General features: G+C 45.9%; 2 protein-coding genes across 5 annotated transcripts in view; both read left to right on the forward strand.

Annotated features, from left to right (window-relative positions):
* Nucleotides 1-279: 279 nt before the first annotated feature.
* MRPL10 (mitochondrial ribosomal protein L10) lies at nucleotides 280-10,112 on the forward strand. The gene is made up of 5 exons (XM_080979512.1): nucleotides 280-432; nucleotides 3,454-3,623; nucleotides 5,342-5,506; nucleotides 6,812-6,956; nucleotides 9,474-10,112. The coding sequence occupies exons 1-5, from the start codon at nucleotides 390-392 to the stop codon at nucleotides 9,719-9,721; spliced, it is 771 nt and encodes a 256-aa protein (XP_080835638.1). The 5' UTR covers nucleotides 280-389; the 3' UTR covers nucleotides 9,722-10,112.
* A 6,523-nt stretch (nucleotides 10,113-16,635) lies between these two features.
* The window catches only part of OSBPL7 (oxysterol binding protein like 7), a 34,943-nt gene continuing 33,860 nt past the window's right edge, over nucleotides 16,636-17,718 (forward strand). The window contains exon 1 of one of the 4 annotated variants that reach the window (XR_013978982.1): nucleotides 16,636-17,124. The gene's annotated coding sequence lies outside the window, so the exon portion shown is untranslated. The other 3 variants (XM_080979294.1, XM_080979296.1, XM_080979295.1) reach the window with 3 other exon arrangements.

Raw genomic sequence — 17,718 nt, forward strand, 5'->3', positions numbered from 1 at the left:
CTGGAGTGGGGGGTCTTGAGGAAGGGTCTCAGCTGTAGCGAGAGACGGGGCGGGGTGGGTCTCGATGAGATTTTATTTTTTTAAGAAGCAACAGCTTGGCGCATTTAGGGGAGTGGATGGAGGAGGTCGTGAAGTCTTCCCTTAGCAACAACAAGCGAGGGCTGCTGGGAAACAAAAACCTCCGCCTTTCCCTTCTGTGAAAGAATTGTGTAGCAGAAAAGCGCGCGCAACCCGTTGCTAATAGCCAGGAGGTTTCTTTTTATTTGTCAGGCTTCATAAGGGGAAAAAATGGGTTCCTTCTCCTTTAAACCTCCCCACCGCCCACCCAAGGAGGAGCTATGCTTCCCATCCCATAATGCTCGGCTTCTGTTCCCCGCACACCCCTCAAGATGGCTGCCGTTACTCGCTGGTGCAAAAGGTTTTGCAAAACCGGTAAGGGCAAGATCGCTGTTGGGGAAGTTTTGTTCTCCTGCAGATACTGGTTGCTAAGAACTGCCCCTTTCACGCCTTGCATTTTCTCCCCTTCCTCTAGTCTCGTGGGGATCCAGTGCCCTACGTCTCGCCCTGTTGAAATCCAGAATCTTAATACTGTAATTTTCTTCCCACTCCACCATCCGAGATCCAGCATGTGGCATTTCTGGGGTGGTCTTTTTTTTTTTTAATTGGACAGACTCTGTGGCGTGTCCAGTCATTCATTTCAAGGCTAATAAGGTGTTGCAGAACTAAAGGCAGCTGCATCTGTTATTTAAACCCGTGCAGCGCTGGAAGGACTCTTGTGGGGAGCGCTAGGCTCAAAGTTCTCAGAAATTCGGATTTTGACCGCAACCCAAACTTGCCTTTACTCAGATGTGTGATCGAATTTGTTGTGGCAAGGAAAATTACCCAGTCTGGCACTGAAGTGGAAGTGAAGTTGGTGGGCATGCAGATTGCGCTGTCGTAGAATTATAGAACTGGAAGGGACCACCAGGGTCATCTAGTCCAACCCCCTGCAATGCAGGAATCTTTGGTAGAAAATAGATTTAGTTAGGTCTCTTAAAATACATACTCTATCATTTGTCATTCTTGTGAAATGTATTATAGGCCATTGGAATGTTTGTTGAATATGGTAACAATCTGGAGAAAATCTTCCCATAATGGGTTTCCTACCTGAGGCACCCAAAATGCAGACTGTCTCTAAAAAATATGAATGGGAGGCAGTCCTAAGTTCTTTGTGCCTCTGATACCATAACAGCAAAAATAACGTTCCTTACCACTTTGTCCCTTGCTATTAATTACCATATTTTTCGCCCTATAGGACGCACCGGCCCATAGGACGCACCTAGTTTTTTGGGGGGGAAATCAAGGGAAAAAAATTTATTCCCCCCCCCCCCTCAGGTTTGCACAGCCATCCCCAAGCTAGAAAAGGGAGACGGAGCGCTCCGTCTCCCTCTTCTGCCTTCAGGGACAGCCTCTCTAGCCTCTGTGGGGCAGCGGCTTGCCCCGCTGTCCCCCGAGTTTGTGGGGCTGGCGGGGGGAGAAGCAAGCTTGCTTCTCCCCCCCCCCCCGCCAGCCTCCAGATCAGGTCAGGGAATAGCGGGGTGGGGCGCTCCGCCTCCCCGCTATCCCCCGAGCTTGTGGGGCTGGCGGGGGGGAGAAGCAAGCTTGCTTCTCCCCCCGCCAGCCTCCAGATCAGGTCGGGGAATAGCGGGGTGGCGTGCTCCGCCTCCCCGCTATCCCCCGAGCTTGTGGGCTGCAGGGTGCTGCCCACAAGCCTTGCGAGCCCGCGGGACCTCCCGCCGGGCTTGCAAGACTTGCGGATAGCTTCCTGAAGCCTGGAGAGTGAGAGGGGTCGGTGCGCACCGACCCCTCTCGCTCTCCAGGCTTCAGCGAAAGCCTGCATTCGCCCCATAGGACGCACAAACATTTCCCCTTCATTTTTGGAGGGGAAAAAGTGCATCCTATAGGGCGAAAAATACGGTATATACTCAGAATTTACATTTACTGTATTTTTCCATGTATAAGACGAGCTTTTTTGACCCAAAAATGAGGTTCAGAATTTAGGGTCGTCTTATACACAGGTGGGGGTGGGGTGGGGTGGGGACGACGGGTCAATCGCCACTTAAAATCTCGGGCTCGTGCTTCATCCCAGCGGATGAGTGATTTTCAGCATTGGCCACTTGATTGTTGCGGGGGGGGGGGGGAATGCCGAAAATTGCTCACCCGCCGGAATGCAGCACACAACCGCTCGCGTTTCAGAAACCACCTATCAGCTGCCTGATTGCCGCCAGCGGCCACCAATCACACTCCCGCTTGCTGCGACAAGGGCAGCTGTCTGTTGGCTGCTGCAGCGACAATCGGGAGGGCTAATGGCAGCGATTGGGCAGCTGATAGGTGGTTTCTGAAACGCTAGCAGTTGTGTGCTGCATTCTGGCTGGTGAGCGATTTTCAGCATTCCTCCCCAAATAACCCCCCAAAAAGCTCAGTCCTCCCCTGTTTTCTAATATAAGGTAAAGGGACCCCTGGCTATTAGGTCCAGTCGTGACCGACTCTGGGGTTGCGGCGCTCATCTCGCTTTATTGGCCGAGGGAGCCAGCTTCCAGCTTCCGGGTCATGTGGCCAGCATGACTAAGCCGCTTCTGGCGAACCAGAGCAGCGCACGGAAACACCATTTACCTTCCCACCTATTTATCTACTTGCACTTTGACGTGCTTTCGAACTGCTAGGTTGACAGGAGCAGGGACCAAGCAACGGGAGCTCACCCTGTCGCCGGGATTCGAACCTCCGTCTTTCTGATCGGCAAGTCCTAGGCTCTGTGGTTTTAACCCGCAGCGCCACCTGCTTCCCTCATTTTCTAATATAGGGGTCATCTTATACATGGGGGCGTCTTATAGACAGAAAAATATGGTACTTCCCTAGTACCATTAGGAATAGGCCATACTGTTGTCCCTCCAGGCCATTAACATTTGGTAAACCCCCCACTCAAGCTGTGTTAAGAATTCCTGTGTGCATACACATTCAAAATTGCGCTTTCGAACCTGTTTCAGCTCGTCTCTGACGCTGAGTTACCAGAGCTGCATGCAATACTTTACCTATAGGCACACTATAAATATGTAGAACAGCATTCGGATGCTTCTTTGTGCCTTTAATTTTTCCACCTTCTGCTGTAATCTGTAATTTAGCTGGCTTGCATGAGTCACAAAGCTTTCTACTCTGTAAGTGTCTGTTAATGTCGCTGCATGTTTCTGGAGCACTAGTTTGGAATGTGTGGATTAGTATGTGGAGTGGCAACACCTGAGTGGGTGGCTATTTCATCCTTTGGAACACTAGGATTCTATGCTTCCCCTTAGCTCAGTTTTTTATGGTTGGAAAGGATGGGATTACACAGTATGAGAGCCCACAGAATGTCCTACATTTGGGGGTTGTGTCTTGGGGGGCCTAGCCATTCTGATTGTTCTGCTTTTTCCATTGCTCCAGACTGGCTGCCCACCCTTCAGCTTATTCGCCATGGCTCCAAAGCCGTCACTCGCCATTGGAGACCTATGCATTTTGTGCGTCAGAAGCTGATGGAGGTGACAAAATACATCCCACCAAAGCCTTTGATCCCGGAGAGGTGCATCAAACCCCAAGTGAAACAAGTTGAAGAGGTAACAACACCACACACCCTTCTGCGCTGATTGTTACTGTCTAAACTCTATGGTGCAGAGCCCGCAAAATCATAGAGTAGGCTCTCTGCCCTTCTTTATCCGTGTTTTTGCCAATTGCAGCAGGGCTGTTATGAACTCTGAATGCAAATGATGTTTGATGTTCTGCTCTTTTCCTGAATCTTCCCTGTATTCCTTTCAGTGCCTGCTGAAGACATTATTATATAGACAAGACTACCCCACCTACTCTGATGTTTAGAAAGTTTTAGGCAGTTTTATTTGTTTTAGTCTACTTTGCCGTGGTTTTAATGTTCTGTATGTTTTAAATTACGGTTGTAAACTTTTGGTGATAATTTTATTGCTTTATCTGTAAACTGCTTTGAGGTTTTTCTACAATATAGCTGTGTGTGTGTGTGTGTGTGCGCACGCGCGCACACACACACACACACATATATATATATATATACAGCGGTACCTAAGAAGTCCATTCGACTTCCAAAACGTTCAGAAACCAAGGTGCGGCTTCCGATTGGCTGCAGGAAGTTCCTGCAAACAATTAGAAGCTGTGGAAGTCGTGTTGAACATTTGGGTTCCAAAGAACGTTCGCAAACTGAATGCTCACTTCCAGGTTTGTGGAGTTTGGGAGCCAAAACATTCGACTTGCAAGGCGTTTGGGATCCAAGGTACGAGTGTGTGTGTGTGTGTATAAACACACACACACATACATACCTTTTGAGGCACAATCATTGGCAAGCCTTGTCACTTTGGCTCTTAACTGTTTGCCCCAAGTGAAGGATTGGAGGTACACAAAACAGGTCACTGAATTTTTGTTCTGGAAAATGAAGTCCTTGAAAAAGGACTCATTTGCAGAGAATCCTCTTTAAGGGCTTGAATTGAAGGAACTACTTAGGGTAATGCAAAGGTGTCTTATTACCTAATGGAATTCACTCTCCTATGACAAACAATTACTGAAACTTTCCTCATTGCTATGTGATACAGGGAAGGCTGCTCATCACTCTAAAGTTGGTTTCCGTAACTCACAAATATATATTTTACAAGAGTTTGTAGTATAGAAGTAAATAAATAATAATGAGTGATAATCACTATAGTAGGTTTTGCACATGTTGCCTGTTTAGCCTGGATATAGCTCAGTTGGTTAAGAGTGTGGTGCTGATAGCGCCAAGGTTGCAGGTTCGATCCCCATCTGGGGCAGCTTCATATGCCTGCATTGCAGGGGGTTGGACTAGATGATCCTCAGGGTCCCTTCCAACTCTGTGATTCTTTGAAGTCACAGGGATAAAGCTTCATAGCACGAAAACTTTCTAACAGAGTTCAGGCTTGAATGAAAACATTTCATTTGGTTTTAATGCTTCACTAGGTATGCACAGAGCATGGAAATGCCCTGTTCCCTGGGCAGGGTAAGTAGATCTAAATCAGTTGCTTAAATCATCGGGAACACCATGTCAATTTAAACCACTGATTTAAATCAAGTTTAATCTAATTCATTTGTTTTCTGAACAGGCATGCATACTACTTGCCATTGCTGTTCAATTTGCAACTGAACAGAACCTTTATGTTACCTACAGAGTTAACTCAAAACCTCTGCACTCTGCCTGCCTTTTGCAGCACAGGATTTACATCTGTGTAGCTTTCAGCAGCTTTGTGGGTTTTCACTCTTTTCAAGTCTAATGGCAGCAAACAAAATTTCTCGCCTTCCCCAGGAAAATGGCTACGTGAAGCTGTTGCGTCGAGATGTCGAACAAGCTTTCCACGAGAGTAAAATGATTGCTATCTGCCAGTACAACGAAGTTCCTGCAAATGACATGGTACTCATGGGGTATCGACTGCGGAAGTACAACATCCATGTCAAATACTTCCCCAGTGAGGTACAGTTACATGCAAACAGTTCTTTTAGGAATAGAGAGGGCAACGTGCCTTAGAGCATGTTGCCTCATTTTCCCCCAAGCAATTTTCCGTATCCTGTGAAAGCAAACCTTAATCAGAGCTAAGCTTTGACATTCAAATCTGCTGTATTGGATATATGAAATGCTGCATGAGGTGCCAGTATTCATTGATATCTTGACAGACTTTGTATCTGGGCAGCAGATAAACAGAAACTGCTGTTGCTTAGGCATTTCATTTGTTGTTTAGTCGTTTAGTCGTGTCTGACTCTTCGTGACCCCATGGACCAGAGCACGCCAGGCACTCCTGTCTTCCACTGCCTCCCGCAGTTTGGTCAGGCTCATGTTTGTAGCTTCAAGAACACTTTCCAGCCACCTCGTCCTCTGTCGTCCCCTTCTCCTTGTGCCCTCCATCTTTCCCACCATCAGGGTCTTTTCCAGGGAGTCTTCTCTTCTCATGAGGTGGCCAAAGTATTGGAGCCTCAGCTTCAGGATCTGTCCTTCCAGTGAGCACTCAGGGCTGATTTCCTTCAGAATGGATTTCATTAGAAAGCACCAATTTCCAGCAAGTTTGGCATGCGAAATTTTGAGACCCTTTTGGAGACGTCTGCTCAGAAACAACAACATCCAAGGAATTTTGAGTGAAGCGGAAATTTTGATTTGGCTGGCAAAATTCCCTAGAGGGCCTTCTCGTCCCTTGCCCAATGTATAGCAGGAAAATATCAAATAGCAATTAGAGTCTGACCAGTCCAATGGCTCAGTCCAATTCTACAGCATACTAATCCAACTACTTCTCCCAGTCCCCTGTATTTTCTTCCCCATATCCCCCTAACTAGATTCAGCCTTTCCTTCAACTAAAGGTTGCCTTATAGCTAGTGGTGCCAGACCGCAACCCGGAGACCCTTCATGGTCCTTTAAAAGTTCCAACGCAATAAGAGAGGTTGTAGTTACAGCATCACTTAACTCTCTCTTTTTTTTTTTTAGAAAATGTTTATTTTCACATAGACAAATATACATGAAATACATAACATACATAAGATAACATATAATACAGAAAACAATACAAATGAATGAAAACAATGAAATAAGAAAAGATAGAAATAACGAACATAAACAAATACAATATATTACACTTACATGACAAATTAAAATATATAACTTCCAATAATTTTATACTACTTATATTATCTGTATTCACTTAACTCACTTGTAAATCAAAACTGGAGTCCTGCCCTGGTTCAGCAGGTATTTCCCCCATGTTTAATTGGTTCTTTACTTCCACCTTTCCAGGTCATGATACCCTTTCTTTCGGAATCCAAATATAAGAATCTCCTCCCTCTCTTTGTGGGGCGCAACCTCCTACTGATGAGTCCGGAAACGAGGGCACAGGAAATGCTGCGAGTCCTGAGGGGTGTGCCACAGATCAGTCTCCTAGGTAAATGTTGAAAGATGGATGGCTAAATTCTGTGTTATCAAATGGATTCAGAAATGAGGACCAGGTCATGAGTTGAGGTATTCTGGAATGCAGATTTCCATCTGGATATTGAGGCAGTGATTCACAACTCTTGTTGATTTAGCAAGCATGGAAGCATCCCGATGGAATTTTATTACCAATTAAAACAGACTTCACAGGCTGGTAAATAGAGAGGCAAATGCAGCCTAATGCTCATCTCTGTACTATAGCTTCCTAAAAGATTACATCACATGCTGACTGTTGTAATATTATTAAATAGTTTGAAGCATCAAAGTGAATACAAAAGGCAGTTGTGGTGCAGTCCCTATTCAAAAGGCTTATCTTTGGTGATCGCTCGTAGCCGAGTAAAATTGTCTTCCATGAACACGGTTTTAACACTGAGTGTGTAAGTGACTGTGGAGGCCAATTCTGGATCCACACATCCTTCCACAGTGGGGACATAGGTTTCCGGGTGGGACTTGATCACGGTGAGGATTTGCCAAGCGTGCCTTAGCACATTTCTCCCTTTTGTCCTGAGTTCAAGCACCTTCAAAGTCCATGACACCTTTGGTAAAGGCTGTTCTCCAGTTGGAGTGCTCGCAGGCCAGTGTTTCCCAGTTGTCTGGGTTTATACTACATTTTTTTTTAGATTTGCCTTGAGAGAGTCTTTAAACCTCTTCTGTTGACCGCCAGCATTACGCTTTCCATTTTTAAGTTCGGAATAGAGTATATCAACTTATTCAGCTAATAAGATAGGAGTTGGGGAAAACAAGTGGGGGATGCCAGCAACAACAAGTGTGGATGGCAGAGGGGTGAGTCAGGCAGCAATGAAGGAAAGGCTCTTAATAACAGAGAGGAAACCAGTGAACATCGAGCTACAGGGAGAGGCCATAGAATGGTCTGAAGACAGACGATGCAGATTCCTTACCAAAGCTAAGGGAATCTGACCCTGGAAATAGCCTGGATGTGAGACCACTTGGGAAACATGCAAAGTTCTTTGGAAAGAAGAGGTGGGTAAAAACTGAGACTCGGGTGCATGAACTTGAATTCCCCGTGCTAACCCAGCTTTGTCTGCCTGGGTACCAAGACTCAGCACACCATTATTCCAGGTTAGTCCATTAATTTCAGTGCACCTCCTTTGAGTAGGACGTTGTTGGATACAACCCTATGTCTCCTTTAAAAAATGATTGTCCTTTAAAAAAAATTATTCAATCTACGACCAGTACTATAATGTTTTGATTTGGCAACCCTCTTCCAAATCACTTTTTTTTTAGTTTTTTATTTATACTTTTCAAATTTATACATTTGATTAGATTTACAATCAATTGAACATTTCAAAATTTGAGTTCCTTCTCCCGCTTTCTGTGGTTCCTTAAATTTGTTTTTTAATACCTTCTGCATATCCAAGTTCATTTAACTTGCTCATTTAATTATCTACTGTAAATATATACACTTATAAAACTGCAAGTTATTACAATAATCCTGCTATTGTTTTTATCTGTTTACAATTTATCTGTAAATATTCAATAAACCATTTCCATTCTTTTACAAAAAGTTTGTTATTTTGATTTCTTATTCTTCCGGTAAGTTTCTCCATTTCTGCATATCCCATAAGTTTTTGTATCCATCCTTCCTTTACTGGGACTTCTGCTTCTTTCCACTTTTGGACAAGTAACATTCTTGCTGCTGTAGAAGCATAGGTAAATAAATTTCTATACAATTTAGGTAGTTCTGTCCCCATAATTCCCAAAAGAAAAGCTTCTGGGGTTTTTTAAAATAAAAGTTATTTTGAACATCCTTTTCAATTCATTATATATCATTTCCCAGTAATCTTTAACCTTACTACAAGACCACCACATATGATGAAAAGACCCTCTTTCTCTTTACATTTCCAACATTTGTTTGATTTAGATTTATACATTTTTGCCCGTTTACTTGGTGTTAGATACAAACAATATATCATTTTCATATACCGTACTTTTCCGTCTATATTTTGGGGGGCTCAAATTTAAGAAAATGGGGGGAGATGGCAGAGTTGTTGAGCTTTTTTTAGGGGAAATTGCTGAAAATCATTCACCTGCCGGCATTACAAAATCCGACTCTCTTCTGTCCCCTCACTGGCAGAAGCTGACAATCGCCCGCCCTATTGCTGCAGCATCAAGCCAATCACCACCACCCATTGACGCAGCAACCAATAACACTCACAATAGCTGCTGATGGCCACGGCAGCAACCAATCAAACATCCACCCCATGGCACTATCCATGTATAAGACCACCCCCTTTTTCTATCATGATTTTCACAAAAAAATACCGAGTCCTATGCATGGAAAAGTACGGTAATTTTCCCTTAAACTATAACATGCTGTAAATTTTATATCCATGTTCCACAATCATTCCCAAGCTTCCATATCTATATTATGACTGGTATCTGTCATCACTTTTTTTACTTTTAGTACTTCTGGATGTTCCTGATGGTGCCTATTTTCTCATCCTTCCAGGAGCTTGTGTTGACAACACCATCCTAAGCAAACAAGGTTTCACAAACTATGCCAAACTGCCGTCCATGGTGACTGCCCAAGGGGAGGTCGTGGGTGCCCTCTCTCTCATGACATCCCAGACTAGCACACTTCTACAACGCGGCCCTGTTCACTTGACTTCCTTGCTGGACCAGTATGTCAAACAGCAGAACTGTGAATCAGTTGAAGCAAAGGAGACAGGGACTCTGGACAAGTCGGAAGCCCTTTGATGAACTTTCTTCCCATTTCTGCTCATTGCTTCAGGCACAACTTGTATTCTGTTTGTTGCATGTTTGTATCCTGGGTGGGGCAAAGTTGGATGGCTAAATTCTGTATATCAAGTGGATTTGGAAATGAGGATCAGATCATGAACGAGGTATATGCTGGAATGCAGATTTCCATCTGGATATTGAGGCAGTACTGGATTCACAACTCTCGTTGATTTAGCAAGCATGAAAGCATCCCGATGGAAGTTTATTATCAATTAAAACAGACTTCGCAGGCTGATAAATAGAGAGGCAAAATGTTAAATGCGGCCTAATGTTCATCTCTTGTACAGCTTCCTAAAAAAATTATGTCACATGCTCACTGTTGTAATATTATTAAATATTTTTAAGCATCCTGCTGTGTGTGTCTTACTGTGTTGGGATGAAGGTAAGCAGTGCACTGAATATACCGTATTTTTCGCTCTATAGGACGCACTTTTTTCCCTTCAAAAATGAAGGGAAAATGTGTGTTCGTCCTATGGAGCGAAGACGCCATAGCCCCGCGACCCTCTCCCGGCTGGAGAGGTGACGGGCGGCTATGGCAAGAGCCTCAATAGCCGCCCGTCACCTCTCCAGCCGGGAGATGGTCGTGGGGGGCTGCTTTAGCCCCGCGCGCGCTCTCCCGGCTGGAGAGGTGACGGGCGGCTATGGCAAGAGCCTCAATAGCCGCCCGTCACCTCTCCAGCCGGGAGAGGGTCGCGGGGGGCTGCTTTAGCCCTGCGCGCGCTCTCCCGGCTGGAGAGGTGACGGGCGGCTATGGCAGGAGCTTCTATAGCCGCCCGTCACCTCTCCAGCCGGGAGAGCGCGCGCGGGCACCCCGCGACCCTCTCCCGGCTGGAGAGGTGACGGGCGGCTATTGAGGCTCTTGCCATAGCCGCCCGTCACCTCTCCAGCCGGGAGAGCGCGCGCGGGGCTGCTGGAGAGGTGACCGGCGGCTATAGAAGCTCCTGCCATAGCCGCCCGTCACCTCTCCAGCCGGGAGAGGGTCGCAGGGGGCTGCTTTAGCCCCGCGCGCGCTCTCCCGGCTGGAGAGGTGACGGGCGGCTATGGCAGGAGCCTCTCTGCTGCGCCTTTCCGCTGCTCCCTGACCTGCTCTTTGGGGCTGGTGGTGGGCTTCCCCCCGCCAGCCCCAAAGAGCAGGTCGAAATGAACCTGAAGCCTGGAGAGCGAGAGGGGTCAGTGCACACCGCCCCCTCTCGCTCTCCAGGCTTCCAAGGTAGCCGCCTGAACGCACCTTAAACGGCACCTTGTTTTAGAGCGGGAAAACAAGAGGGGGAAAGTTCTCCCCCTCTCTGCGCAGCGCCTCCTGCCACTTCGCTGAAGGGGCGCTGGGCAGAGAGGGGGAGAAATTTTTTTCCTTGTTCTCCCCCCTCTAAAACAAAGTGCGTCCTATTGTCCGGTGCGTCCTATGGTGCGAAAAATACGGTACTCTGTGAAACCAAATAGGAGTTCTGTGAACTCAATGCATGCACATTTTATTAATAGGGTGTAACTCTAGTAAGTTGCTTTTGAGGCACTCCAGAGCGGATGAAAATGTCCACTTGCTCTTCCAGCAAGAATACCCCTTAATGTTTAATATAAATGTTTGCTTACATGATGTACTTGTTCTGTTGTTTTGGGAGGGGGAATGGGTGATAATGAAATGTTATTTATGTAATGTATTGTGTAATACTGGCCTTTCCGGGATAGAATCCAGGGCAGTTTACAAAAACTGAAACAGCAAAAACAAGATAAAAAAATGAAATATGACTAAATAGATAGCAGACACATGATATAACAATATTTTAAAGTGCTAGAAGGGGGAAAAAATGGATTTTTGCCTGGCTGGCACCAGTATCCAGCAAGCCTCCCACAACTGGATCCTATCTCTAGAACAGTGATGGCTAACCTGTGTCCTGAAGGCAGTATTTCACCTCCAGTGTGTGTTTTGTGGACTCTCACGAGCCCCACAAAATTTGCCTTTAAAAAAACCACAAAAATTTTTTTTAAAAATACTGACCGCTCCCATAGGATATGATACAGTGGTACCTCGGGTTATATACGCTTCAGGTTACAGACTCTGCTAACCCAAAAATAGTACCTCAGGTTAAGAACTTTGCTTCAGGATGAGAACAGAAATTGTTCTCCGGTGGCGCGGCAGCAGCAGGAGGCCCCATTAGCTAAAGTGGTGCTTCAGGTTAAGAACAGTTTCAGGTTAAGAACAGACCTCCGGAATGAATTAAGTACTTAACCTGAGGTACCACTGTACTATGATATGATACTGTGATGCCAAAAGGTTTTTGTAGCCTCCAAACGTATTCCCTTAAAAGAAAAAATATTTTTTGCTTATTTCTCCCACTGTGATGCCAAACGTTTTTGGTGCCCTCCCCAATGCCATCATATATATATATATATATATATATATATATATATATATATATGTTAACTAACATCTGCTTTGGCACTTAGGCCATGCCCATTTGGTCACGTGGCTCCCAGATGGTTGGTCATGGGTCACACTGGCCCTCAATCCCCAAAAGCTTATGCACCCCCATTCTTGAGAACAAGTCATATTTCAGATGAAACAGGGAATTGGAGGTTGGGGTTGGCAGGTGACTTTAGTCATCTAGTTAAGTCTATAGGCAGGATGTTGTGGAAAGAGTTGCTCTGTCAGGTGCTTGAATCTCAAGTGGTTTGGGGCTTTGAAAGCAGGCACCAACACTTTGGATTGGGCTCTTTGACTGCCAGACTGCTATATTATTAATTTTCTACCCCACCCATCTGGCTGGGTTTCCCCAGCCACTCTGGGCGGCTTCCGACAAAAGATTAAAAATACATTAAAACTTCAGTCATTAAAAACTTCCCTAAAGAGGGCTGCCTTCAGATGTCTTCTAAAAGTCAGAGAGTTGTTTATTTCCTTCACATCTGGTGGGAGGGCAATCCACAGGGCAGGCGCCACTACCAAGAAGGCCCTCTGCCTGGTTCCCTGTAACTTTGCTTCTCGCAGTGAGGGAACCGCCAGAAGGCCCTCAGTGCTGGACCTTAGTGTCCAGGTTGAACGATGGGGTGGAGATGCTCCTTCAGGTATACTGCTCAACGCCTCATGATTTCATAGAATCATGTTGTTGTTTAGTCGTTTAGTCATGTCTGACTCTTCATCTCTTCATGATCCCATGGACCAGAGCACACCAGGCACTCCTGTCTTCCACTGCCTCCCGCAGTTTGGTCAAACTCATGCTGGTAGCTTCGAGAACACTATCCAACCATCTCGTCCTCTGTCGTCCCCTTCTCCTTGTGCCCTCCATCTTTCCCAACATCAGGGTCTTTTCCAGGGAGTCTTCTCTTCTCATGAGGTGGCCAAAGTATTGGAGCCTCAGCTTCAGGATCTGTCCTTCCAGTGAGCACTCAGGGCTGATTTCCTTAAGAATGGATAGGTTTGATCTTCTTGCAGTCCATGGGACTCTCAAGAGTCTCCTCCAGCACCATAATTCAAAAGCATCAATTCATAGAATCATAGAATTGTATAAATTTAACAAAAGCATGGCATGCACACTTTCAAGCCTATTATAGCAGTAAAGGGTAGGAACTTGCTTTTAAAAAAATAACGCGCTGAGTGAAAACAGAATTGGAGGCTGTTGAATGGGATGTGGACCTATTGCCATGACTTTGACGTTTCTGGCCTTTGTGCCTCTTTGCTGTTGTTTCCGTTTGAGCCTTTTGTGCCCTTCCAGGAATGTACGGTTAAACAAGTCCAACCCTCTTTTTCCTATTGCATTCCTCCAACTTACCACTGAATGACCTGACAAAACACGCAGCCGTTTCTAGAATATCTGTGGTCCCAGCATGAGTCATAAATGCATTCTGTGTGATAACAACCAGCTGTTCCTGAAAAGACAAAAATTGCTTTCCCCGCTGGTGGTCTGCCAAGTGACCAGTGAAAAGGCAATAGGCACGACAGAGCAAGTAGCAGTTCATTGCCCTAGGAACTCTTAATTTGTGAGGAAGGGTATGAGACTTCTGTAGTTGCCAGGCTCCTTTAATGGGGAGCCTTGACAGCTAAAGCAGGTTTGAAACAGGTTAAGATTTGTGGCATAATTAGGCATTGGGGAGTGATTCATGTATGTTGTGGCTGGTTGTATCTGCTAAGCTTGTTTAGGAAAGGCATTCAGTGACATTACCGCCCGCCAATTGAGCACCTGTAGAGAGAGAGAGACAGAGATTTGAAGAGAAAGGCTTTTTGAATACCATTTCTCCATAATCCAAAATACGCTTGGGCAGGTTGAGATTACTCAGTGGAGAATGTACCAACAGCTTCCTATTTTTCAAAGCCTCAAGCAGGATAACAATTGTAACTCTCTTGAACACCATAAAAATGCTATAGAAATAGATGGTGTTATTTCATCTCAGATTAAGCACTGACAATTAATCCTTCAGAATTAGGCACTGGGAGGCAGATGTGCTTGTTACACCAAATGAATCGTAAGTCTTCATGAGAGTCAGCTACATCATCGGCTGTAGAGGTTTTCCAAATACTAACCTCCGAAACATAACTTTCATTCCAAAGACTACGCATCAGAGTGCACATAATTATGCTGTAATGGGATATAAAACTGCAAGAGGGGTTCAGAATTTCAAACCTCGGTGTATGGTAGAAAAGTGGTGACGTCTAATCTTGGGACAGAAACTATTAGCCTAGCCAAAATAGGTGAGTCAATTTTAGCTAATCTGGACCACGAAAGTCAGGAAATGTAAATAAAGGTAAAATGGACAGATCCTGCATACATAACTTATGTAGGCAAAAGCAGGCAGTTCCTGGGTGCTCTTGCACTCAAGTACAGGAATGGTGGGCCTCTGAAGGGCCTAAAACATCTGGAGGACCACATAACTATTGGCCATACTGCCTGGGATTGAAGCAAGTTGAGTCCAGCATCAACTGGAAGCCCAGTGGTTCCACATCCATGTTCTAGTATATAACAAAGAAAAGGAATTCCAGTGGTAAGCTGTTCAGGCTGGCTTTGCTTTCAAGGATTACCTTTGGAGGAACATCCAAGGCTTCATAAACCATGGTTTATGGTGACATGGATAAGCAACTCCCTCCCACTGCACGCTGGAATGCACTAGACCAGAGTTCCCCATAATGTCTGAACCTGCCAGCTCTGGCTTAATGTTGATCAACAAATCAGGAAAATAAGCCAGGAGGACATCCTTAAACGGGATTGAATTTTGAGACACAGTTGTAGGGCTAGGGACAAAACCTGCCCCTGGTCTCAGACTCTAGCAGATTTAGTCCGCACCTTGGGAAATCCAGCTGCTGTGTATACAGCTGATATGGTACATTGCTTTTAGGCACACAAACCATGATTGATGTTGCTAGGAGAGCCGAGGATGGTTTGGAAAGGCAGCTGATAAGCACTCAAAAAGTAAATACGGTATAATATAAAATCAGTGGACACACTCCTGTAAACAATTGTCTTGCACAAACCTTACTTACATGAGTGGGAGAAATGCACTGATGCCCATCACGTTGATAGGGCCTGCTCAGGAGAACTCGCCGGATGATGTGAACAATTAGCACAGCCTAGGAAGCTGCCTTATAGGAAGTCAGAGGATTGGTTCATCTAGTCCAGGCTTCCTCAAACTCAGCCCTCCGGGTGTTTTGAAACTACATCCCCCATCATCCCTGACCACTGGTCATGCTAGCTAGGTATCATGGGAGCTGTAGGCCAAAAACATCTGGAGGGCCGAGGTTGAGGAAGCCTGATGTATTTGATTGTTTCAATGGTGGTGGATGTGGTTATCGTTTAGAGACGCTTCGTAGGAAGTGACTCATAGATGGAATAAAATAAACAAATGACTACTAGCCTCCTCTTTCTCTTTAACAGCTTGTTTTTGTTGAAACTGACAGTCCTTTTGTGGTACTTTAAAGGCGGACAGATATATTACATGGCACAAGCTATTGTGACCCAACCCATTTTGTCGCACACAAACACGACTAAATATTTAAAAAACTCTGAGTAAATGCAAGAGGCATAAGCCTTTTATATATTTCAGGGCCATTTGGTCTCACTGTTAATCCCCCACACCCCAGAGATGTATATCTCTGTGAACTGAAGATCATCATTCCATGCACCTGACGATGGGGCTCACAATTACAAAAGCATACATTACAACAAATCCATTCTTTAAGGGGCCGTTTGCAGCTTCTCTGTACTTGCACTGTTTGCTCCAGATAGGATCTGATCCCCCTAGCCTCTTTCAGAAGCATCGGTAATTATTTAAGTAGGGATTTTCAGATTATATATATGGCTAGGGTTGAAAATGAAAGCAGTTTGCAGAGTATTTAACAGGAATAATTGCACACACGCAATCCAGGCGAAACTGAGGACTTCTGGCGGCGGCGGGAGAATTTTTGCATAAATACAAATATAGAGATTTTTAAAACAACTCGGGGGGGGGGGCACCCCATCCTTGGCAGCTCAGTAGGTACTGAGCATGCTTAGTGAAAGAAGAACATTTAAGGAAGGGAGTGGAACAATCAATGGAGGATCCTGGAAAAAGGATAATTGGTTCTGACCAGTAAGCTGTTCCGCAGTGGAATGGACTCCCTTGGGATGTTGGGGACTTCATTGGAAGTTTTTAAGTAGAGTTTGGATGGCCATCTGTCATGGATGCTTTGGTTGAGATTCCTGCATTGCGGAGGGTTGGACTGGATGTCCTCCAGGGTCCCTTCCAATTCTACAGTTCTGATTCTGTGGTTGCCCCCGTGTTACAAGAGCACTCCCGTTAGGACCTGAGGATAGGCTACTGCATAGCTGTCAACTTTCAGATTTGAAAATAAGGGATCAGCAGCCTCACCTGTCCCGGGGACAGTCTACGGGATATCCAAGAATCCGGGATAGCAGCGGGAAACGGCGCTGGAATTAGGGAATTTCCCGAAAAAAAGGGAAGGTTGACAGCTATGGGCTACTGCAACATTTTGTTGCAGCCGACAGAACTCCATCACATCACTCACTCCGCTTGGCGCGGCTCCGCCCTGATGCAGCTGCAAACAGACCCCCAGTCCTAGTCGGGCAGATTTCCAAAGGAGAACTTCTCCCGTCGAGGGGCAACCACCCTGCACGGAGGCAGAAGACCACCCGGCTTCCACCCGGTCCTCCAAGAGGCAGGGCGGCAGAGGCGAGCCAAAGCGCAGCCAAGCTGCAAGAGGTGGATTAACTCAAGAGCACCACCAGCGAGAGGGCTGGCTGCTTGCGACTTAGCTTGGCAGCTGCTTCCTGATTCCGGTTTGCAGCAGCAGCAGCAGCAACAAACAGCCGTTGCTGCAGGAATTGGAAAACGGAGAGTCCAGGGAGACGGGAGGCGAAAGCAAGCATCGCCTCTGCGCGCAGGTAGGCGGCTGATCAATAAAACCATCACTCTCTGCCCACCTCCTGCATCCCACTCTTGCCATGGGGCGGGGAGGGGGGCACCTCTTTTGCACTGTGTGTAGTTGGGAGGGCAGGAAGGAGGAGGAAGCAGGGCGGGTTGCTCGGGACTTTGCCCTGTGGACTGGACAGATGGGGAGTGGAAGGAGTGCCTGCTCTTTCTATTTTTGGTAAGGCAAATGTTGCAGCCTGGCGAAGCGGGATTTCCTGGGACTGAGTGGGGCTGGAGGGTAAAGAGGGGTGGAAGAGTCAGGGAAACAGAGACGCCGAGGAATTTTGTTCCCCCACCTTCAGAGGGGTGGACTGTGGACCTACGGCCGAGAAAGAGGTCAGGAAATTTCCTAGTGGGGAGGGAAATAGGAGTGTTTTTGTTGTTGTTCTGTTTTAATGGACAGAAATAGCCTGATGGGAATGTGGTCCAGGGAACGCATTGGGAAGGGAGGGCTGTTTTTTTTGTTTTTATTATGTATTTTGCGTGGTTTTATCTTGTATTTTTATGCTGTGAACCGCCCTGGGAGCTGCGGAGGAAGGGCGGTATGCAGATTTAATAAATAATAT

This window comes from Podarcis pityusensis, assembly GCF_964106645.2.
Source record: "Podarcis pityusensis genome assembly, chromosome: 13".
NCBI lineage: Eukaryota > Metazoa > Chordata > Lepidosauria > Squamata > Lacertidae > Podarcis > Podarcis pityusensis.